At 40.5% G+C, this 25,469-nt stretch overlaps 1 protein-coding gene across 7 annotated transcripts in view; it reads left to right on the top strand.

The window, feature by feature from the left end:
• NELL1 (neural EGFL like 1) overlaps nucleotides 1–25,469 on the top strand; it is a 275,787-nt gene that overhangs the window by 5,120 nt on the left and 245,198 nt on the right. For all 7 annotated transcript variants that reach the window (XM_063158166.1, XM_063158163.1, XM_063158162.1 and 4 more), the window contains exon 3: nucleotides 19,644–19,794. In XM_063158166.1, the coding sequence (XP_063014236.1) occupies nucleotides 19,644–19,794 (151 nt within the window). The remainder of the gene's footprint in view (nucleotides 1–19,643; nucleotides 19,795–25,469) is intronic.

The following is a 25,469-nucleotide window of genomic DNA, read 5'->3' as shown; positions in this document are numbered from 1 at the left end:
ATCTGTCTTCTGTAGCTGTTTTTAGAGGCAGATGATTATGATCTCATTCAGTTCTGGATCTGCAGTGCTGGCTGGCTCTGCTGTAAATAACAAGGGAAGTGGGTCTGCAATCTTGGTTCATTCTTTATCTGGCCAAGGCCAGTTCAGGAGTCAGAGCAGAGCTGCTTCTGGAGACCACCTCAGGATTTGTCTTCTGTCTTTTATGATACAACAAGTAGCTTAATTTTCACTGATTCCCAAATTAGTGTCCAGAAGAGCAGCATTGATTCTTTTCATTTAAAGATATCAGTTTTTTTTCTCTTGATACCCTGAGTCCAGATTTGTGTATTATGGACAAATAATACATTGTAGTCAATCCTCTAAGGACTTCAGTGGCCTAAATATGTTAATAATTCCAATTGCTGTTCCACACAGTTAATTGCAACCACACTGATGAGTTGCAATGTGGGTTGTGGTGAGTTTTCACAGACTGGGGGTCAGAGCTGTAGGGAAGAAGTCTGAGATGTGTTTGTCAGGACTTGGATTGAGACCACTGATACTGAAAGTAGCTTTGAAAGGTTAATGGTGAAGATGTTTTGGATATTCTGTTCTTTTCTCCCTCTGTAGTTTGGGAACTTAGGACTGGTATAAGAAAGGTGGAACTTAGAAAATCCATATGAATGGATGAGCTGAAGGATAGATGCTCATGGGAAGCAATAAACAAACATTCACACTATGAAATGAATAAATAGTTTGAAGACTGTAGTTAGGTACATAAAGCTTTTTTTAATTCCCAGAACAGAAATGCTTTTTGCTAATGCACACAGGAATAGCCCTCTGCTTGAGTAGAGCCTCTAGTGTGAAACTTGTGGAAGGTGGCTCAGGAAAATTGCTGCCTTCAGCAAAGCTCATCAGCTCTTGGGTCATGGGAACACTGAAGGCCTTTGCTGTCAGCTGGGATGGGATCTGGAGCTGCCCTGTTGTCTTCTTTCCTCCTTGTTCCTATCTGTGACTTGTTAAATGGCAGCAGTGTGATGGCAGCTGTAGGGATTCCCTTTTACTAGCAGAGGTGACTTTACAGCTACAGCCTGGCTGTGGGCCATGTCCTATGGCTGCAACCAGGAGATACTCACTCAACTTTGAGTTTTATCTTGTCATACAGTAAAACCAGGATAGAACTTGGAGTGTATGGGAGATTGGTATGTCTAAAATAGAAGTAATACTTTATTCCACAGAGATCCACAAAAAACCTTGGTCCAACATTGTGAAAAACACCAATCACTTGTTTTTAGAATTTTAAAAGTTTAATAGTAATAAAATGGTTATAAAAATACTACTATAATTAGAGTAATAATAATTTGGACAATTTGAATCAGAACAATATGAGACAATAGAGACAAAGAGTTACAGACGGTCCAGGTGCCTTTTCTGGGCAGCACGAGCCCAAAAAAGGCCCCATGTTAGCAGAGGATTAACCCTTAACAGCAACATCCTGCTGCATATTCATACACCTCATCCATGATGCATAAATTCCATTCAAACAGAGGATTCTGTTTGGGCAGTGTCAGCTTCTTCCTCTGAATCCTGACAGTGCCTTCAAGGTGGGAAGAAGTTCATTTCTCCTGATAAGGGAGCAATAAATTCTGTTTCTCTGAAAGATTCAGGTGTCCTGTGGCTGCTATCTCAGTGCGAGTCCTTTCTTTAAAAAAGTATCCTACATAGCATAGTTTCTATTTTAACAATTTTTATAACCTAAAACTATATTTACCACAGTACTTAAGAGAATTAACACAGCATTACTTCCTAACACAACACATATAATATTAATTTCAATATTTGCCAAAAGCCAATCATAAAATACATGCATTTTTCACAAACATGACACTCCCAGAGGAGAGAAGGCCTGGAAGTTAGCACTGAGTTTCTAAAGGACTCTATCCTCTTGGAGCAGCTGTTCCAGGTGGAAGGTGGGGTGCTTCAGCACAGCTCTGCTCTGCTCAGTCCTCGCCACATTTTCACAGTGGCAGTTCTGCCTGCCACCTTTGACAGCATGTATGGGGGCTCTGAGCTTACAGAAAAGCTCCCTGTGGAACATCTTCTGTCTTGTGAGACGAATTTGCTAAAATGGCTATACTGGAGCTGTTCAAACTGAGAGTGTTCTTCTGTGTGTTCCAGCAAGTTTGCATCTTGGAGGTAGAGAAATGGTAATTTTTTTCCCCAATCCAGACAGTTTTGTGTCCAGGGTAAGTCCAGGAAAATGTGGAATATTCTCCTAAGCAGTTCTTTTTCTGTGAATTAAACTGTTTGAAAGAGAAAGCTCTGTAAGTTTTGAGCATTCTTGAAATGAAAAAGGGGAGTGATATGAAGGTATACGCAAAAAAAGGGGAAAATATTATTTTTAATTTGACTTTTCATCAGTGATAGCTCTCTTATGGTAAATGACATACTGTTTGTTACAGAGTTTTTGGGGAGTGGTGTCATGATTTAATTTACCCTAGAGAAGATGCAGATAGGATTTTCTTTGAAGAGTTGGTGATTTCAGTCACAGACCATCCCAGTAAAGCTGGTGGAGTATACTGATTTTTTAATAATATTGGTATGAACAGCCAAACCTCAGATTTCTGAGTGAAACAGATTTATAGGCTAAGAAACAAATCCAGCTCTGTTGCAAATTGTGTGACAGCGTGGTAGAACCAAAGTGGCAATTGAGAGATGTGGGTTGCCTTTGGCAAGCAAATCTGTTCCTAATTCAGAAAGGCATAGAAACCTATAATTAAGTGTAGTCATCTGAGTTGTCCTGCTGGGCATGGGCTTTGATTGTTAGAGTATTTCAGCTGGATTTTTGATTGATCAATTCCATTATTTGAATTTTTCAGTTCCATTCTCTGTGAAAGGGGGATGAGGAAGTAAAAGACCAGAGCAGTGTAAGTGCTGACAATGTGCATTAGAGGAAATGTATAACTCATAATTGCAATTCTGCAAACAGTCTGATTCTTAAGATCCATAACATTCTGGTGTCTTAATTATTTGTCTTTTATTAACTTTCACACACAAACATGGGAGAGGATGTCTTTGTGGGCGGATGATTTGCTCTAGCATGAAAGGGCACAGGAGGGTGAGTGGAGATTCTTGATGGGTGCTTTTGGGGAATGGGGCACCCAAGACTCTGATGTCTGACCCACATCTTCAGCTAGGAGGCCAGGGGAGTCAAGGAAATGGTTGTGGGGCTGGGTAGAAAACCTGCATCAAAGAAATATACTGAAAATAGGAACTTTTCACCCAATAACGTGCCTTACAATGACATCTGACAAACATGGAATGAGAGACATCTACAAATGGTGTCTTACAGGCATGAGAAATGAACAGGATCAGAACAGCATTATACTGTAAACTGCAGATAATACAATTAATGCAAATAATAAATATTGTAAATAGTGCATTAAGGAACCCTGAGCTTCCTTGCTGGGGCTCAGTCCTGTTCTCTGTTTCAGATAGCAGAGAACAGGGCTTGTCCTGACTGGCTTCCTAGGATCTTGAATTCAGTGGCACAGGAAAGCTCTGATGATAACTGAGGCACAAGGAGGCAAAAATAAGGCAAAACTGGTCATCCTGTTTCTAGGTAGACTGAGAGCAGTCTTTAGCCTAGCTGTTTAAGATGTGATTACTTTAACCAGTCTGACTTTTGTTCCATGCTTAGTTTGTGTTGTGGAAATAGGATTTTATTCCTTTTATAACCTGTCAGCTATGCCTATTTCTTTTTAATTCTTCCTGCAACATCTCTTTGGATTTAACAGAGACTTAAAACCTTTATTTACGAAACAGTTCCCCCCCAGCCCTGAAAGTTTATTAAGGCTTTGCTGTTTCCTTTACTGGCAATCTGTCACTATTTTTCAACTTAGCCTTTAAATTAGGAATGGTCTTTTTACTACGTGTGCTATGTTTAGCAAAAGAAACCACTGAGTACACTTCAAAGTCTGTAGATGTGCAGTGCTGTGTTCTTGGCTATTTCTTGCCTTGTGTTACACAGGCACTGGATGTCAGAGAAACACCTGCCCTGGAGCTGCTGCAGCAGGGTTCAGTCATGCTCCTTATTCCCACCTTGTAGACACTACTGAGTGCTTTTCTGTACACTCGTGGCTCCTACAGCAAAGGTGAAAGAATAACAAGTGTCTTACAGCGTAGAGAAGGGCAATGTTTTTGTGAGAAAAAGAGTGAAACTCATTGAGTTCTTGGGGAAAAAAGGAGTGTCCTGCTTCAGGCCAAAAGAGAGATCAAAGCTGCACTTCCAAGGCGGGTGGAGGTGAGTCCCAGGAGACCCTTGAGCTTCCAGAAGAAGTGCACTCCTCTCTGTTGGTGTTTTCCTTCAGTGTTTCACAAATCCTGGCTTTTTTTAGACTAATTCCTCACTTAGAGAGTAGAAGTGTTTCCAGATTCTACTTCAGGAATTTCAGTCAGGTTTTGCAGTGCTGAACTAGAAGAGGTTTGAACGCTGGCCAACTTTGCCATGTTTTAGGCTGGTGGATAAGAACAACTGCCTAAACTGATCTTGTCATCAGGAGTATAGAGGGGGAATGGGATAAGCACACACCCCTTTTAATCAGGAACAAAATACCTCTGCCTCTGGTGGGACAGTGTTCAGGAAATGCTTCTTGTGCCCTGGCAATGTGTTTGGGGCAGCAGCTCAGCACTGAGCTGTGCTCATTGAATTCCAGGGCCAGGTGATGGCTGCTGCCTTTGTCCATTGGTGCTGTGTCACAGACATCTTTTAAGGAAAATCCTGTCCTTAGGATTTTGTCTCCTGAGAAGCTGAGAGCCCTCAGAAACACAATGTAAACAATGGTTATCTGCTGCTGTGGAATGCAACAGGTGCATCTGTGATTGGTCTCATGTGGTTTTTTCTAATTAATGGCCAATGACAGTCAGCTGGCTTGGACTCTGTCCGAGACACAAGCCTTTGTTATTTTCTTCCTTTCTGTTCTTAGCTTAGCTAGCCTTCTGATGAAATCCTTTCTTCTATTCTTTTAGAATAGTTTTAATGTAATATATATCATAAAATAATAAATCAGCCTTCTGAAACATGGAGTCAGATCCTCATCTCTTCCCTTATCCTGGGACCCCTGTGAACACAGACACAGTGCTGAGCTTCTCACCCTCAGCCTGGGTGCCATGGCCAAGGTTTTAATGCTCTCCAGGTGTTAAACTCTGTTGTGGCAGCGTGATGTGCAAGGTGTGTGAGCTGCAGAGCTCAGAACAGAGCCAGGGGCTGGGTGAGAGGGAGCAGAGAGCAGCTTGGGGAGGAAACATGTCATTGCTCTTACTGCAGACCTCCCACCACCTGCCCCAGTGAGCAGGAGAGATAAACTTTAATTTTGGAATTGGGGCGTCAGTCCCTCTTTACGTGAGATAATGAGACAAGAGTCATTGCTTTTTGTGGGATCTCCTCTGCTACCTTTATAGCAAATATTAAATATCAGTAGTATTGTTTTTACAGAGCAGAAACCTCACAGCAGCAGAAAAATTACAAAGGCACAGCATGGTGGCTGGAAATCTTCTGCTTTCAGGTGTCATGGGAGAGAGCAGCTCTGCTACCTTTCCCATGATGGTGTATCCAAACATCCCCTCTGGTGGGAACACCAGGGTTCTTGGGCAGCCCCCTCCTTCACCTGCTTTGGGACACTTGGCAAAGCAGCTGATGACCCTTGCACTGTTGGAAAGGAATGGCTATTTTTATTAATTTATTTTTTCCACCAGGTATTGTCCAGTGTCACTTGGGTTTATGTCTGTACAACTGCCACACTCCAGCTGGATGAGATTTTATTTTTCCCTTTTAAAATGCATTTTGCCTGAGGTGCTGCTGGCCTGAGCATGGGGCAGGCCAGAACCAGCAGTGTGTCCCCTCACAGAGCTGTCCTGCAGCTCACCAGAGCTTTATCTCTGTGGAAACCCTGCAAGCTTCTTGAACCTGTGAGCTTTTATTTCATTTTTTAAAGGTCAGAGTGAGGTATTTTGCCATTGATGTGCCACTGTGTAGCCCTGCTCTGCTTCCTATAGGGGTGGGTAAATTTGGGGTTTTACCCCATGTTGCCTGTCCTAGGCTTCAAGTGATGGTGGGCAATACCTGGTGAAAAAAACCCCAAAATACACCAGACATTCCTTTCCAACAGTGCAAGGGTCATGAGTTCATGACGGAGAGGCAGCTGCCATCAGATAGAAAACCTTTTTATTTGTCAGTAAAAACACCTTGGGGTGTGGATCAGCCTCTTGCCTCATCCTTGGTAACATTCAGGTGTGGTAGCATTCTGTGCTGCTTTATTTGGGCTGTTCCTCTTGACTGTCCCTTCTGAGAGTCCACCTCTCTCCTGGGCATTACAGAATTGGTGCTTTACCCTTGTCTAGGTGTGAAATCTATCCAACATATTGATATGAAGGTATAGCTTGTGAATAATTTCAGAGTTTCTCCTTCAGTATTCTCTTGTTTAAAACACCCCTGCCCCCTGCTTCCAAGCAAGTGTAGACTAAAATAGAAACCTAGTCACATTAAACAACAGTGACCAATTTCTACTTTTACCTTTTTTCCCCTCCCCATCCTGAATGCTGTCATGCTGCCTTCTGTTCCTTGACATTTTTTGGATTTCCCATCATGTCTGTCATGATTAGGAGAGAGTTCTGAGCACATATTGCCTCTGTCCTTGACAGTTATTTTTGCTTTCCTGGGAGACAATAATTGTGCTGCTTATCTATCTTCATTTGCCACGATGGGAAGTGCAGAGGGGAGGTGGGATAAGTACTTCTGTAGTGTGCTAAAAGCCTTGAATGCTTCTGGCAACCTGTTGACAAAGTCCTGTCATGAAGATAAGCAGAAAAGGAAGAAAAGCTCTTTACTCTTTAATGGGCTGAGAGGGGATGCAGAAATTAGTTTCTGATACTGCTGGGAAGGGTGTTGTACACCATGTGGTGCTTACAGTGAAAGTAACTCAGATAAAAGCAGGACTAACAGTTTGAGTTTCTTGTATCCTCATCAAAATAAGAACATGACAAAAACTGTCTTTTTCATGCAAAGATTTTTGGCAAATGGATACTCTTCAGTCATACCATCCTGCAATTAGCTCCTTGTTTATTAAACAAGCATTAAAGTGGAGTGAGAATATTCTGTAGCATCTTGTCAGGTGGGCCCAGGTGCTGGTCAGAGCTGTGGGAAGCTGGCACCTGGGTTGTGCTGCCTTGGGGCCAGTCCCTGAGTGCTCCTGGGTGAGGAATCCTGCACCTCATATTCAGCTCTGAGCTGCTGGACAGATGCTGCATTTAGAGAGGGCACAACTGGAGCACTTGTAGGGCACTGCTGAGCTACAGCTGCTTGAAGTGCAGAGGATGGGAAAAGCACTGCTCAAGAATTGGGTTCTTACTGTAGGCAGTGAAACAAAGCAGCCTGTTATTGTGTATTTTGACCCCAAGGGTGGTGATATCTTAAATTTTAAACCAATTTTAGTAGAAACTTGTTAATAACTGAGCAAAATATTTACATTCGGCCTACTTGATTACATTACTTCTAAACACAGCTACATCTTTTGCCTAAAAGGAAGTGGTGTTATTTGAAATTACTTTCACAGGTTTTCTTTTTAAGACTGTGTACCTTAAAGAGGTACACAAAGGCATATACAACCAGACCTAATGAAGGAGCCAGGAATGGACCATTTCCTGTGATGAAAAATCCTGCTGTCTTGGAACTGTCTATCAAGAATAAAGATTAGCTGCTACTTGAGACCTCAACCTATGCCAAATTCTAGAACAATCCTGCCACCTGTGGTGCAGGTGTATAAATGGTACACAAGGGGGGACATTTTTTCTGTTATTTTTTCGTTTTCACCACATCAATGGCATGAAGTATTCATGTCATACTGTGCTGGTTTTGTGGTATTATATCATGTGATTGTCTTGCCTTTTTTGCCTATTGAAAGATACAGAGTGCATTAGGTTTTTATTTTTTTAATAGAATGGGCAAAAATTGATTTTGGTACCTGATGCCCTCTCCAACATGGGATGATGTCCTTAGTTACACCTGCATATCTGCAAAAATAGCATGGTTGGTCCTGTAGTTCTGATGACAGGGATCTGTGAATCCCTATTTTAGAGCAGTAAGTACAGCAGCTCAGAATTGGTTTTGCTTCTTAAAAGCCTCTCATTGCAGTTTTTCTGTCCCCCATCCTCCCTCCTTTGTGGTAACATTTCTTAAATTACAGTGAAGCTTGCTGAGGGTCCCCTGTACTGTAAATAGGATGAATTTTACAGGATCACTGCAGCTGCAGGGGCTGTTTCAGAGCCTGTCTTCCCCGGCACATACAGGTGACTCCTCCTCTGAAGCTGTGAGGTTTCCATTTGGCATCTGTGGGAACAGACACTCCCAGAGGGGATAAATTTGTGTTGTAAAGCTCAGTTCTGTATTGTGTAGCCCCCTTCTTTTACGTCTTTATTTTCATTTTTTAAAAACTTTTTGCGAACTGGAATGTAACATAAATATATATAGAACATAAAGATCTTTTTAGAGAGAAACAGATATAAAAACTGGATCTTGGAGTTCAAATACTTGTTGCTTCTAAGATGGAGTGGCCACAGATGGCATTCATATCTGCCTCTCTTTCTCTCTCTGTACTTCAGCTCATTGTGAATAATTCTGAAATTTTAAAGCCTCTTCCTGGGGACTGGGGAAAATAAAGCCAAGATGTGTGGGAGGGGAGTGGGATTTGTGTGTGCATGTGTCATGATTTTTCGTGGTCTGTGGAGGTCTCCACAGATGCTCATCGTGCTGTTTGGAAAGCCAAGCAGCACAGCCTTAAAACATGACATTTGTAGAATAATTTGATAAACACTGATGATTTGGAGGCCTCGTGTGTTGCCTTTATCCCAACCTTCCTTTTCAGGGAATGTACTGACAAGCTGTGGTAGGAGGACACTGCAGTGTTAGTTACAGTGATCTTGTTTGGGAAATGGTGGAAGAAATTTAGGTTTCCTTCATTGTAACTAATTATGGAGCCAGAAAAAAAAGGAGTTTCGCTCATATTTCTCTCATCTTTAAGTCATGTCCTCTGCTTTAGCTTTTTGTTCTCTGGTACTGGCATTGCTTTTAATGTTTTCTGATGTCTTGAATGGCAGCTTTCAGATGGGATATTCTGCCCACCTTGCCTCGTGCCATCCTAAGCGCTTCAAAATGTGATCATTAAAAATAAAAGTAAACATTATTGCTGGTGTTACTGCTAAAGGCAAGAAATGCAGAAGGGGAGGGAGACGAGGCAGATCTATTTAAATAAAAGCTTATTTTCAGAAACAAAGGCTTATGGAGAAAAGGGAGCTCTTAGTACCCCAATCACGTTTCCTGTTACGGATGAACCCACAGCAATGGATGCTATCAAAGTTGTCATATTTTATTCATGAGTTGTGGTATGCTTGGGTGAAATAAGAAAAGCAATGGTCCAAATCATAATTATGGTGTAAAAAGATAAAACAGTTATTATTGTGACTTTTTAAAAGAAATTATGAAATCTCTCAAATCATGTAAAACTCCTGGAGAATGACTAAGTATGTTAGTTATTTATGGGTCTTTGTTGTGGGTGTTGTAAAACATTTCACCAATGGTGTTCATATTTATTTTGGGAGAAAATATAAATGTGTGCCTGTGTACGTTCCAAGAAACAAAGACATCTAGAATATTGAATATAAACATAAAGAGGCTGACAGGAGAAATTATCCTTCAGTAGAGAAGGGCTCTCACAAATGTATTATGCCTCATGTTATTATCATGCAGTTAATAAATAAAACAGACACCCAGGATTTAATTTGCTTTAGCAATAACATGGAAGTGATTTTTTTCCTTGGGGTAAGAAAACAAAAGGGAGAATTAGTTCATGAAACATGTGTTGTTTAATGCTTGTATAAATCATTTATACAGTATAAAAAAACCCCTGAAATCATAACTTTTTAGCAATACATGACCTATGCTTTAAAAGTAATTAAAAAACTATTTAGACTGTCAAGTCTTTGAGAGTTTGTGAACCAAGAGAGCACTCCAGCAAATGCTTGCTTTAAACTCCAAGGATAATTTCATTGCCTTAAGCTGGATTATTCATGTGATAAAATGACTGGAAATGAAAACCCGTGTGTGGGTGTACCCACGTCTGTTAGCTGCATTAGGATAGTGTAACCTCTCTCCACAGTGAAGAAACAAAGTCAGATTTCTGCTTTGCTGAAACTTCCCTTTTAATGAACTATTTCAAGTAGTATTTTGATTTACACATTTAAGACTGCAGGTTTTCACCAGGGAGGCAAATTCTAATTTCAGTATGGCTTTGCTGAAGTTAGACTGGGATTTTCAACAAAGTCAGAGTAACTTAGCATTCTGCTTGTTTCCTGCTCCTGTGGAAGCTGGATCTTAAAATTTTGTTGAAATGGGTTATTTGTTGACTGTATCTGTTAAATTCATAGCAAGCTTAGGAATCATAAAGAACTTCAGAAGTACTTGTTGTTTTTTTTCTAAATATTGTTGCCATAAATTATGACTAGTATTTACTATTGCCTGGAAGAAAGAAGAGTGCTAAATGAGAAATCAGAATTATTACATACTGCTCAAAAATGTAAGTGGATCAGTCTCTCTCTTCTATTAAGCTTATATTTTATTTCTGGATTACAAACACACATGGAGTTATAATGGGGGGAAATAAGACCAAACCTACAATTAACAGTTTTTGCAAAACTTATCTTCTGTGTCTGATTTTTTGTTCTAGGGACTTCTCACCTTCTGGTACCACCTTAAGTTTCCTTTATACAAAGCAGAATGTATTTTGTCAAGTTTTGGTATATATTATCATTTTTTAAAAGTAATCTCTATTATTTTTGTGTGACTTCAAGCATATTTGAAAATGCTTTCTAGAAGGGGAGGAAAAAATTGTTTAGCTTGCTTTTGCATGAAGCCATATTTTTGAGTGGCTCGTTATTTGTGTGTGACATTAGTATTTAATATAATCTTGAAATAGGTCCCTGGAGTGGCCAGTATTCCTCCAGCAAAATGGATAGCACCCTGGGAATGGTTCTTGGCAATTCCTGAATTTTCCCAGTGTTGCCACTGGCTCTGTTCAGGTTTGCTGGTGTAAGTCCATGATCTTTTTGTTAAAATGTTATTTTCCAGATTGGCAAAGAGCAATCTGTACAGGAACAGTAACCTGATAACCTTATCTAATGTAGGTAAACAGTGGAAAAGTTGATACAATCAGCAACTCCTGAACTAATTAACTGACAACACATGTAATTTGATTAACTCACATGATTTAAGAGCAGATTATGTGCTTTTAGTGATAGTGAACTTCTGGAGCATTTCAACGAAGCGTTTAATTTAAGGGATCAACCATTTGTAAACAGTCTTGATTTCAGCATGAATCCCTTGAGGAAGCAACAGAGCCTGCTTGAGAAGACGAGCTCAGCAGCTGCTTAAAATACTTGAAATAAGGTTCAAGTGCCTTGAGCAACAGGTGACGTGTAGCCTCAGCACAGGGGTGGCTGGTGCTGACAGCAGCAAAGCTGCTCCAAGGCCCTTGGCTGCCTGCAGGTGTCTGATGTTGGGCCATGGCAGCCACTTGGGGTGTGACAGTGCCAGTCACCAGCTGGGCTTCCAGTGGAACAGGCTGTGCTTCTCCTTGTGCTGCTGGAGAGCTTATCTTGCTCTCCTTCCCTTGCTCTGCTTCCAGAGCTTCCCTTGCTCTCCTTCCCGTGCTTCCCTTGCTCTGCTTCCAGAGCTTACCGTGCTCTCCTTCCCTTGCTCTCCTTCCCGTGCTTCCCTTGCTCTCCTTCCCGTGCTCTCCTTCCAGAGCTTCCCTTGCTCTTCTTCCAGAGCTTCCCTTGCTCTCCTTCCAGTGCTTTCCTTCCCGTGCTCTCCTTCCCGAGCTTCCCTTGCTCTCCTTCCCGTGCTTCCCTTGCTTTTTCTGCCCGTGTGGGTGGAAAAGCCAAGGAGGAAGCCCTGGAGGGAGGAGACCCATGTGCATTTTCTCTATACAGGCTTTGCCACTGTGCTTGCCCAGCCATGTCGGGCGCCTTTGGCTGGCTGCTGTCACAGTGGTGTTTTATGAAAATCCTTTCACTAGGACTTTTCTCCTGAGAAGCTGAGAAGCCTCAGAAAAGAAATGTAAACAATAACTATCTGATGGCTGTGGAATGTGGTCTGGAGATGGTTTACCAATGGGTGCATCTTTGATTGGTTCCATGTGAATTGGTTTTACTTGATGACCAATCCCAGTCCAGCTGTGTCAGGACTCTGGTCAGTCACAGGTTTTTTATTATCATTCTTTTCTAGCCTTCTGATGTCTCCTTTCTCTTTCTTTAGTATAGTTTAAGATATCATTTTCTTTTAATATAATATACATAATAAAATAATAAATAATAAATAAATAATAAATTTATATAACAACAGCAATAACAACAACAATAATAATAATAGTTCTGAAACACGGAATCAAGATTCTCATCTCTCTCCTCATCCTGGGCACCCTCACCAGCACAGGCTGGGGGTGCAGAAGCACTGGGGGCTGCCTTCACTCTTGGCAAATGTTCATTTCCAGCTCTTGTAGAGTGCTCTGCTCTGCTCCTTCCAGAGCACTCAGCTGCCAGGTGCAGTTTGAAATGCCGATAAAGCAAACAAAGGACTTAAGACTCTCTGACATCTACTTAATTAGCATGAGTGTGGTCACTCTAGCTGGTGCTCAAGTCAAGGCAATTTTCCAGAAGTGAAGAGTCTGATACTAAGCCACTAAATCAGCTAAATTAGTGGTTGAGGAGAAACTATGATTTGTTAAGTATTCTCTGTTTGATTTCAGTGACTCAAAATTCTCTTGCTCCTGGCAACTGGAGTTTTAGGGCTGGGTTTGCAGTGGCTTCCTGAAAGGATTTTTATTTATAGATACATATAATTTTAAATGCTAGGTGAATTTTGTTAGGAGATACCTATTTGTAAACTGGTTTACAAACATGTATATCAACATGACAGCAATAAATGAGCACGTATAGCCAGGGGTAGTTTTGCATGATACAAAAGCAGAGTTTACGTTGAATAACAGTTTTCCCACCTTCTCTAGTGGAACTGCTTTTGCTGTATAGTCATGGGAACTTACCTTTGTGACACTAGCTGTTCACCCTGGTAATTGCTCCATCCTCTAATTTAATGAAAACCCATTAAACCGAAACAATAATTAAAATGAGACATCATCTCTGTAGGAGGTTTGCATATTAAAATCACCAAGCATTTCACTGCAGATGGATCTTATTCTTGAGAAACACTGTTTGAAGCAACACGTAAAAAGTGATTTACAATGAATAATCATAATTTAGGAAGCTGTGCTGTTGAACATGATTTCCTACTGTTTATTACTGACTCTGAGTGGAGCTAGCAAGGCAAAAACATTTGCAGTGTCTTTTCATGGTGGCGAGAATGCTCAGAAGCAGAGACGTGCTTATGAGAGTACATCATGACCTCTTTGGTCCTCCCTGGTAGCAGAGTTTTTCAGAGAAGGGGGTGATGTTTTGACCTCTCTCTTTTGGGTTCCTGGCAGGTGAAGCCTTCTATTTTCTTAGCATATCAAGAGAAATTTCTGTGAATTTATCCCCATAGCTCAAACCAAAAGACTGGTGGCACCTGCAGACATCTACATTTTGCCCTTGCTAGGTAGGCAGGCTCAAGTACCTGAAGCATTTCTCTGCTTGGCAGTGAAATGATTCTTTTTTGGAGATGATCCCCATAATTAGTGTAATCATCTTTCTGGGGATTTTCGCATCTGTTTGTGGCTTGTGTGGACTGAGGAGTGGTTTTAGAAGGGTGGAAGTGAGTGGGAATGGGCATTTATCACTAGTGTTTTGCACTGTTGGTGTTGTGGGTTTTTTGTGTTTTTTTTTTTTTTTTTTTTTGTTTTTGGTTTTTTTTTTTTTTTTTGTTTTGTTTTGTTTTGTTTTGTATTGTGAGACCAGTGTGCAGGAAGGGGCTTGGTGCACTGGATCCCGCTTGACTCAGAAGCTTTGGTGAAGCACCTGCTTCAGTGAACAAGAATGTTTTTGTGATGCTGTCGTGTGTTTTCATCCTCAGCAACTGTTAGGAGCTGCCTACACTGAGTGTTGCTAGTTTTGGATCATCCTTCTAATCTTGGTTTCATTTTGTAAAGCTGGTGACTTAAGAAAAAGTAGGGCACTGGCATGATTTTCTGTTTGTTTTGTTTTTTTTAATACAGTTTTCATTTTATTTGGTTTTGCCCATAGCAAGGTAAAAGCAAAAAAACTGTAATATTCAGTTCTTTAATTGGTATAGCTTAAATCTGGATTCTCTGCTGTTGCAGGATTAATTTCCACTTGCTTGTCCAGAGTGACTGTTCAGTGGTTCTAATGAAAGCATGTTGAAGCAAATAGCTTTAAAAATGATTGAAGTTCCCAATAAAGCAATGTGTTCTGCAGTATGTTCTCTGCCAAGAAGTAAAAGGTATTCAAGCAGGCTAGTGAATGATAAAATGTACCTATTGCTTCAGAAAATGAGTTGATTCAGAACTGAATTTTAGTGTTTTTCCACTAATGGAAGCATCTATTAAAGAAAAATTATTCCCCAGATGGATTGGGATACGGCTTTTAACAACAGGTGCACATTTCTCATCACTTAAAATTCCATCCCAAATGGTCATGTATTTCCCTTTGTGCTGTGGATTGTTGTCACTGTCAAAGGAGGCTTGGCAAGACCTTTGCTTCCTTTCCTAGCATTGTCCTTTTCCTTCTCCAGCTCATTTTGTCTCCTTCTGTGTGGTGGTGATTTTATTACACTTAATTAATGGAGCTGATGCCAACTCTGAATTACTCCTAACTGGGGCTTCTGATGTGTTCAGGGTTACAAATGGCAGAAGCCTGAGGTTCACTTTGGAGTTGCTAGAGAGGGTGATGCACAGAGCGTTGAATCCACACACGAAGATGTGACTTGAGGGTCTAAATCAGGTGGGGTAAGGACTGATGCTGATCCTGAGTTATTGTGAAAAGTCAGCCAATCACTTGTTTTTAGAATTTTAAAAGTTTAATAGTAATAAAATGGTTATAAAAATAGTAATACAATTAGAGTAATAATAATTTGGACAATTTTAATCAGGACAATATGAGACAATAGAGACAAAGAGTTACAGATGGTCCAGGTGCCTTTTCTGGGCAGCACGAGCCTGAAAATGGACCCACGTTAACAGAGGATTAACCCTTAAAAGCAACAGCCCGTTGCATATTCATACACCTCATCCATGATGCATAAATTCCATTCAAACACAGGATTCTGTTTGGGCAGTGTCAGCTTCTTCCTCTGAACCCTGACAGCGCCTTTGAGGTGGGAAGAAGTTCATTTCTTCTGATAATGGAGCAATAAATTCTGTTTCTCTGAAAGATTCAGATGTCCTGTGGCTGCTATCTCACTGCGAGTCCTTTCTTTAAAAAAAGTATCCTACGTAGCATAGTTTCTATTTTAACAATTTTTATAACCTAAAACTATATTTAACACACTAATTAAGGGCGTTAATACAGCATTACTTTATAACACAACACATATAATATCCATTTTAATTTTTGCCAAAAGCCAATCATAAAATACATGCATTTTTCACATTGTTGTGCCTAATTCCATTTGGCATTTAGGGTTAGTGTGCACTGAAGTATCTGAATGGTTTGAGTTGAGGTAAAGCCTGGCCCCAGAGCAGCATTGCCATTTCTTTGGTTTTATGGGAAAGTGAAAACACCCCTAAATTTGAGGCTTCTTTTGAAGGTGCTGATGGTGAGTGTTGTGAGTAGCTCCAATCTCTCTGTGTGGCTCAGGGTGTGTGCTGTGGGTGCTGAGCCCCTGTGGCAGGGCAGCCCTGGCTGCTGGTTCCTCTTGGAGCTCCTTTTGGCTTGGCAGGGCTGAATGGGCTCTCAGGGGACAGGGCATCCAGGTGTCATGTTGTCAGTGCCAGGGTTCCATATTGCCAGAGTTTTGTACCTCCTTGACGTTTCTGGTAGGCAGCTCCTCCAGGCACTGACTCATCCTTGCAGTGACCAACTGACTCCAGTTCCCCATAACCAACCAATCCACTCTTCTATAACATTCTTCTGACTGGCTACAGCTGTGGCCTGTTAAAATCAGGCCTGCTCCTAATCCTCAATAATTGGCTCAGCTGCAAGTCTTTAGGGGGTAAATTACATTTAATACTTCCTTTATTTACTTATGTTCTATCGCCCTGCAGTGGCATCCCTGGTGGTGGGGGAGATGGTGCCAGGGAGGGGACAAGGCAGTACCTAGATGGTTACTGTTGTCTGTTCTGGCAAACTGGATCTTTGGTTTGTGTTTGGCGCTTCTTCCTTGGACCCACAGCTTAAGAATTAAAATCAAGCTACACATATGCTCCCTCTGACAAAGGTGTGTCTTGTGCCTTTGTTCTGCTGAAGGTAGGAAGTTGCCTTTACTTGATGCTCTGAGATGATTTCTGTCTCTTGGACTTGCAAATATGCTTGCTTTCTTTCCTTGATTAATTTCAGAAACACCCTGGTATGTTTTAAAAAACCCTCCAGACAGTCACTATTTCAAATTAAGAAAATATAATCACATAGAAGGGCATATGAAAGTCGTAGCTGTGTTTGTTTATTTATTTTGCTGAGATTGCATTATCATTCAAGCATGAAGCGATGTTTCACTGAAGATTGCTGTATAAACCTATATTGTTCTATATTATGTAGGAAATATGACATTTCATTACAAGCAGACAGTTATTTTTATAGAGAGCATAAAAAGTATTTTACCTTTCAGGCACCTGTGGTGAGGGGGTGTATGTATTCTCATTTTTTTCTATTTTTTTTTTTTATTTTGAAGTGTGAAAGTCTACCTGAAAATAGAAGGCTCTTATTCTAAATGGGCTGTACTCCCAGCTCATTTGTATGGTGTTTTCTGCAGAAATCAAGCAGAACACAAACCCAGTGTTCCTGGGGATGCTGTGTGTGAGGGCCGGTGCTGCTGTGGGGGCTGTGCCATGGGACACAAGATGGACAGTGCAGTGTTGGCCTCAAAACCTCTCCTTCCCAGTCCTGGGGTTCCAGCTGCAAGCCCAGGCTGTGCTCAGCTCCAGAATCCCAGGCTGTGTGCCTGGGATTGTGTATATATATATATATATATATATATATATGTATATATAGTGTATAGATATTATATATATATGCACACACTATATTTAGATGTGTGTTAATTTTCTAAAAGCCTGGTTATGTAATTCCTTTTGTACCAATTACGCTGGCACAGTGTTGCAAGCACTTTGTAAATACCATTTGTTACCCAGTGGTTTCCACCCAGCACTCTGGAATTTCAGAACTGTGGATCTTACTGATTTTAATCAGCAGAGAATGAATATTGGTGTTTCATGTGGTTTTGGTATACTCTTATTTCTGAAGAGGTGGTAGAGAATAGCAAAATGTTTCCAAGTATGTTTTGAACTGAAATAGTCAGTGCGCTGATGAACCATGGATGATTCTGAGAAAGGAGCCCTATATTTTTGTATAAAACTTGATGGATGGGTGGTGGGATGTGGGCCTTCCTATAATGAGAAACTGTTGTACTTTGCAAGGCTTGACTGAAGTTTAAACATATATGTTCCACTGACAGCACTGCCTGTGAGAGGCAGATTCTTTCATGTGAAAGAATTTTTGAAAGCTTTTTTAAGTCGTATTTTATTTCTGGTAACTGTAACACCTTTAAGGAAAAAAAAAAGAGTAAGATATGAAGGTTTTTAACCTTCAAACAATGATAATAATCTTAATCTGTCAGGTCTTGGACATTTTACCTCTGAGTCTTACTTGTGCCTTGGAACACAGTACCAGTGTGTTGTCTGTTTCTGTAGATAGCACACTGGATATTGGTGAATTTATGGGTCTGTGGGAGACATAGTTTTGTATCTCTTGTATCAGCTTTTTAAAAAGAAACTGCATGATATTTATGACCAGTAATAACACCTGCTAGGTGAAGATAATGATGCAGATAGAAAAAGCTAATAGATAAAGACAAAATCTGGTGTTCTGTGCTGGATTGTTTTTTCCTCTGTTCCACTATAGGATGGCAGTGGAGATGGTTTCTGCTCCTGGAAGCTTTATCCTCTGCCCTGGTAAAAGTGGCACTGGACAGACAAATAGTTTGTTGCTGTAAAGTGGGCACTATGTATTTATTTATCAGGGGAATTCGAGCCCCTAGCAAAGATTTTTGAATGATGCCTGGTGATTTTGGATGTCTAACTGGTACTTTTCACCATTGAGCCTTTCAGAGTCCAAGTCTGGGGGTGCAAGCTCCTTTGGAGGGCTTTAGGTTGCACAGGACAAATGGAGACACCCAATTACCAAACATGCTTGAATGCTTTTTCCTTGGAGTTTGGTTTCAGTCCATGGCATTCCCCCAGTAGTGGTGTGTTTGAGGCTTTAGGTTGTTTTCCAAGCCACTCACTCTCCTCTCTGTCTGCAAAGCCTCATTTAATGACACAATGGAGCCTTTTTAAAGTGTTGGGGATTTTTTTTTCCCTTCTACAGTGAAATTCTGAATTGTAATTTTCATCACTCCTTTGTGTGTTACATCATGCATGCTGGGCTGGATTCTCAGCATTCAGTGGCGTTTCTCTGGTTTTCTACCAGCTGAGACTTTGTGCCAGCATTTTGGCTTCACAGTAAAACCTTTGGAAAGCAAGCACACTGGGTTTCTAATTGGTTATGACATCCAGGAACTGCAAGTGGCTCAGGTCTTGCAAAAATGTGAATAAAGCCCAGCATGAGAGACATGGCAATGGGCAGGAAGGTGAAATGCCATGATTTCTCTGCTTTGTCATTAATTGTGTTTTGTAATGATGATGCATAGTGAATAAAAGGATGAGTTAAAGATGAATGTGGTGGGGGATGATGCATTTGAATTTTAGAAGATGAGCTGTGAGAAGGTGTGATGCTGTTTGGCCATCGTCAGGACTAGCGAGGCTGGAATGTTTCTGCATCTGCCTGGTCAGGCTGTAGTTTAATAAATATTGTATGAGCTGTCATACTTTGCTTGTTTAAAGTGAGAAATCCCTGAAACAGCCGTGGATTGCAAGCGTGTCTTGTATTTATTTCCCAGGCAGGAGCACAGCCATATAGCATTATTAGCAATAATACATCTCTGCCTTACACCGTGCAAGGACACATTTCCTGTGATGTACGAGGGAGAGGTGGTAACAGAGTCACTGGTGAAAACTGAAACTGGAGCTTGCTGAATTGTGTTGGGAGAGGCAGTGCCTGAGATCTCAAATTTAGGGCCCTGTTTATCTGACTGCAGCACACCTTATTTACAGCAACTTAATCTGCTCGCAGCAGACACAAATGGCTCAGCATCCCGTCAAAAAATCCATCAGAAAATCAGTAGCTGACCAGTTGTGAACTTGTCAAATTGACAAGTGGACCTGCTGACAGAGATGGCATTTGGGTTTTTTCATTGGAAAAAATGCAGTGGTTCACCATGGCGGATGACTCTCAAAAATGAAAAATATTGGTGTGAAAATGAAAAATGTAATCTGAATCTTTCTGACTTAGCATTTTTACTAGACTGTTATCTCCCTTTTTTTTTTTTTGTTTCCTTTTAAAAATAAAATTCTTAGATACAGAAAGAGAAATCCACGCAGCACCCCATGTGAGTGAGAAGTTAATGCAGCTCTTCCAGAATAGAAGTGAGTTCACATTTCTGGCCACTCTGCAACAAAAGGCATCGACTTCTGGAGTTATATTGTCCATCCGAGAGTTGGAGCACAGGTAAGAGCAATTTGTTTCTCTCTCTTGCAGCAGCAACATAAAAGATTCTGAATGCTCAGTGCTCTGTTTGGACAATGTGTTGAAATGGTAGATGCAAAATCTAACATGCAAGTTAGAGCCTTTCTTCACAGTTTGCAATTTGCTACTTTTTTCTTGTTCTTTTTTTTTTTTTTTTTTTTGTTCTAGGAGGAATTCATTATTTATGTATCCCGATCTGTAAAATAACTTAAACAGAAAGATCAAAGCCAATGTAGTGTAGATGCAATGCACTTTGGAAGTTACAAACCTTGTAATGCAATTTTCCTGACTAGTTTATTATATGTGCTTTGGAGTTTGCTTTTTCATAAAAGTTAAACTTGCACTTTTCTTGCTTCACTATGTTTTATTACATTATAAAAGAATACATTTTCTTTGAGATTCAGTAGCTGAGCTATTAAGCAATTAAGCTACTTGTGCTTCCATGCAATACTGTGTATCTTTTCTTCCCAACATAAATACATTATGTTCCTATTTCATGTATGTTTCTTCCTCCTGCCCTTTTTTTTTTGTTTCTGGTTGTCAGTGTAGGAGGAAAAAGAGGTCTCTTTGATTGTCTGTTTTAGTGGTAGACATCAGTTTGTGGCAAAAAAAGAAAAAGGTGTACTTTGTATTATGGTTCATAATGCAATTCCAATGATGTTGTGATGTTTCAGAGTGTGTGTTGTATCAAACAGTCTGCTATTTGTAACTTTGTGAATGCTTTTTTGGTAATTTCTTCTGTCTTGAAGGACTTTTATGTCTGGTCTGACACATAAAAGACTAGTGCTGGTCTTTTCTGTTGTAATTCAAGTAATGGGCCATTCTTTGGTTGCTCCCATTTCAAAGCTAATACCAATTATTCTGCAGCACTTCTATTAAAAAAAGTCCTCCTGGTATTTGTCTTAATCATGTGCTTGATACTCAATTGTTACCCCAGTTGGCCTTTTTGTTGAGAAAGGAGGAGGAGTGACTTCATCATGGCCAAATTGTCAGTGGTGCCTTTTGCTAGTGCAGCAGCAGAGATGTCCAGACAAGGCTCCCCAGTTAAGGAGATGAGTTTGCTGTACTTTTCTGTCACCTGTACTTTCTTATTGCTCTTTCTCTTACTTTATTTCTTTTTACAATTTTCAGGCCACTGTCTCACTCTAGAAGAATATTGTTTTACATTAGAGATGGATCCCTCCCTCCATCTCTTCCTGATCTCCTTCTCTTACTCTATCATTCCATTTGCATTACTTTTCAATTTTTCCAAGCTTTTTCAGGCCTTTTGAAGTCATGGTTAACAGGATCAGTTTGCCATGTTAAGAGTTTGTTTATTATTTATTTGAGAAAGAGGACATTGAGGACAGCCATGGAACAGAAAAATGCTATCGCATGCCTGCACTTAGCAAAATCCAAGGTCAAACTAGACAGGCAGTGGTGATTATACAATGCAAGCACATGGATTTTTAGATATGGCATCTACTGAATGCAGCTCCTTGAGCCCTCTATCTTGACAGGCAGAGGCTCGTGGGGAGATGTGCTCTGCAGGAGTAATCTTGGTTGAGCAAAATACACTGCTGTTGTCCTCTCTGGTGCTGAGGTTATCTGTAATATTTAAAATTATGATATCTGCTTAAAAATACATAGAGTTGAAGGATTGCCTGCTGGTCTCAGTTGAACCTTTGTAGCTCTGTGTAGTAACAGGAAGTTTCAGTCTCTGTGATTCCATGCAGGAGTCAGAACAGGCATGTCTGGTGCTGCTCCTGACTGCTTTTACTTCAGGTGGATTTACTGTGGCTATCCTTCTGTTTTGGACTCACTGTTTATCCCTTAGAGCCATTGTTTGTTTGTTGGGTTGCTGCTCAGACCTTGGTAAGGATCCTGCTTCAGACCCCAGAGCTGTGATGACAGAAATGAATAAGGTGGATGACAATGGAGAAAGTATTTTTTAACATGGATGAGAAGGACAGGCCAAAGATTTGGGGCACTACTGAAGAGCACCATGCTTACATTAGATCAATGTAAAAGCAGAACTTTCAGGTTGAAAATTTTTGATGTTTCTCTAACAGCTCCACTCACTCCATAGCTTTGCATGGGAACTGAAGTGGGTGCAGACATGTCACAGGGCAAACCTTTTATTAATTGTTGCTTCTGATAATTATCATGGTTCTGGTCTTGATGACATCAATTTTTTTGGTCAATCTTTTTCAATTGTCCCCATGTCCATGAAAGCAGACACTGCAAAGAGGACAATAAAGAGTATCTTTATTTCATGAGGAGAAAGATGTGTGAGAACAAGTGTAAGGGTGCAATTGTTCCCTAACCAGTATAGTTTTTGGCTATGGAAAACCTAAGAACTCTTCTCAATTTCTTTTCTTTGTGCAAAATAGGTGATATTATAGTTAAAGGCTTGCTTTTTTTAACTTGCCAATATACCAAAAGTGGCCAAATTAAAAGTTCAAGCCTTCAGCAACAAATGACAAAAAGCAGCTCTGTTAGCTGTGGGGTTCATATCTCTATGGGAAATGTCTTTTTTTGTTGTACACAGATTTAATAGATGAGAAATAGGTGTTATTCCCAGCAATGAAAATGTGTGTATATATATTCTGTTTTTTGATGTAGTGGAGATGATTGGGCTAAGGTAGTAAGGCATAGAATGCCTGGTTTAAATTTCATTTCTTCAGTCAGTTTTAGCAGATTTTTATTTTCCAATAGAATGGAGCTCTTAAACTGAAGATAATAAAATAAGATTAATACAACTTATTTTGAAGTCAGTAATTTAGATATACTATTTTGTTACTCTAAGTGGATATTTCGTAGCAATTAGAGGTTTGCTGTTAATTTGAATCATCATTTGATGGACAGGACAATGATGATAATGCATCTTTGTTAGCATTTTGTTGGATCAGTTTAATGATGATGAAGACTTTGTTTTCATGCTTCAAATGTATTACAGTAAATCTTGGAAAATCAAAATCTTAATGCAGAGAAATTCTAATTGGAGAGTCTGATAGTTTGTGCAGTCTGTGTGTATAGTTATGTGGAATGTAGTGGTAAATCTGAGGATTATGTTTTTCTTCCTAAATTAGAGGTAATAAAAATAATATAGAATGGACAGACATGTTACTTGGGGATGCAGAAGGTGGAAACTGTTTTGATCAGTGAATTCTGCTAGCCAGTTCTTCCCAGATGAGCTTTGTGAGCTATTTTGCTCCCAACCTTTGACTCTTTAGACCACCAAAACACTTAGAAAAGGCCATCAAGATATTTAAAATGCCAGCCACAATGAATTCCTCATTTCAACAGTGATTTAATAGAGTTTCACCTGAAGCTGTGTCTGCCTGCTCCTTAGCTGCTCTGGCCTTGCATGGTCCAGAGCCCAAGAGCATAAATTAGATGGAGTCAGCATTGCCTTTCAGCTGTTTAATCTCTCTTGATGGTTCTTCTCCACCACTGGCCAAGATCAGCATCTGGAGAAATATGTCCAGGATGTTCAGGGTCCCATATGTCATTCTTTCTGAAGAATGTTTCACAATGGGAGAGCTCACTATGACAGAACAAATGGCTAAGTCATAAGATGATTGTTTCAAAGATTTTGTTACAGGAAGCATTAAAAACTTTTTTCCTAAATTTTCCTGTCCCCCCCCCCCCTTTTTTTAATATGCTTGTAACCTCTAGGTCTAGGACTTTAACTTTAGAAACCTGATGCCATGCCAAATATCTGTAAGCTGATTGTACTGCTACAGTGAAATGGATTTAGAGTCCAAAATCTGCCCCTTCACTATGTAGCAGCAAGCTGTGTTGATATAAATATTCAGGAGGAGTCTGCTAAATGTGTCAGGCTCACAGTGAGACTTTCATTCCTTGTGGGTCAGTTTGGGAGGTGAAATAGGATGAGACTCCAGTTGGATATTTCCCCTAGGTGACACCATGAATGGCTCTTGAGGCTGTTGAGGAGCAGACAGAAAGCTGTATGTTCACAAATAACAGCTGGAAGGCTACCAGGCCATTCTGTGTTTAATTAAAAACACAAAGGAGTAATAAGCTGGTTAAATTATTCACTGAAACCTCGCTGATGAAGAGAAGCCTCTGCAAGTGACTTCTGACCCTAGTAGGAAACCTGAAAAATTGGATTTACTCCCTGCTATGTTTTAGATTATTCTCTGCAAGATGAGTATTTACATATTGAATTCCAAGATGCCCAGGATTCAGAAAGGGAAGGAAAAACTCTGCAGATGTATCCATTAACCTTTTTCTTTTAGGGTAAAGGGCACATCTTAATGAGTGTTTATATGTGGAGTTGCTAAACTGGAAAGATGTAAAGATAATAGGTGAAGACTGAGCCTTACTTGCACCCCTCTGAATGAGGTGATGTGAAATATGTGAGGCATTTACATGTTTTCCTTCTCAGAAGGTCTTTAGAGATACAAATGCAAATAGAATTGTACTCACCTGCTTCTGTTTTCGGGGTTAAAGTACCTGAAAGGGTAAAGTGAGGAAGAACTGTTCTATGAATCTTCCACTGATTTAAGCATTGTGAGAGAGGAGTTACTACTGGGGGAGTTACCTTCCATCCTGTGGCTTCCTGCTGAGAGCAGGTGTTTTATGGACACCAGGCTGACAATTGTTGTCTCTCTGAAGCATTAACATGCTGCTCATAACCAGCTGTTGAGCACATCCATTGGACCATGCTGGTAATTGGGGGAGAATGGCTGACAGTTTGAAACTCTTTAAACCCGAATTTGGACAGTGCAGAAATGTTATGGTCAGCCAGGAGCAGGACGTGTGGGTCCCCCAGGAGCCTCACACAACATGCTGAGTTATTCTCTTTGATTGTTTTATGGCCCTCTGATACAGGAAAAGAACCAGAATGTCTCAAACTGACACTAAACGCAACTTTCTGAAAACTGTCTGCTGAGTTTGGACTGCTGGTTTGGAATGTGAACTCCCCTGGTTAATAAGACAGTTAGATGTCTGCACCATGTTATTAATGTTCCTTTGTGTGGTTGATGGTGGTCTGGTGACATGTGTGGGTTTTTGGGTTTTATTTGCAGTTTTATGTGCAGTTTTTAAACGATGCCTGTGTGCTCTCTTCACTCCGGGCACTGTTTCCAGAAAGGGAAGGGGTGGCAGTGCCTGCCCTGATGGATGCTGGCTGTGAAAAGCTGCCAGAGCTCTGGCAGTGGGCCGGGAAGGTGGAGGCCCCTGGGACTGAGGGTATCAGGGGCTGGACCTCGAGAGAGGACAAAGGAAAAGATTTTCTTTTTTTTTCCTCAGAGAGTCCAGGAGAAATGTGTTTGTTGTCTGTTACCCAGTGTGCAACAAGTCAATAATTACACACTTGAGAGAGACATGTGTGATAGTGTTCACAGGGGTCTTATGTTGAGGGAAGAGATGAGGATCTGACTCCATGTTTCAGAAGGCTGATTTATTATTTTATTATATATATTACATTAAAACTATACTAAAAGAATAGGAGAAAAGGTTTCTTCTCAGAAGGCTAGCTAAGCTAAGAATAGAAAGAAATGATAACAAAGCTCCTGTCTTGGACAGAGAGTTCGAGCCAGCTGACTGTGGTTGGCCATTAATTAGAAACAGCCACATGAGCCCAATCACAGATGCACCTGTTGCATTCCACAGCAGCAGATAACCATTGTTTACATTGTGTTTCTGAG

Source organism: Melospiza melodia, chromosome 6, assembly GCF_035770615.1.
Source record: "Melospiza melodia melodia isolate bMelMel2 chromosome 6, bMelMel2.pri, whole genome shotgun sequence".
NCBI lineage: Eukaryota > Metazoa > Chordata > Aves > Passeriformes > Passerellidae > Melospiza > Melospiza melodia.
This window is presented reverse-complemented; position numbering and strand designations above follow the sequence as displayed.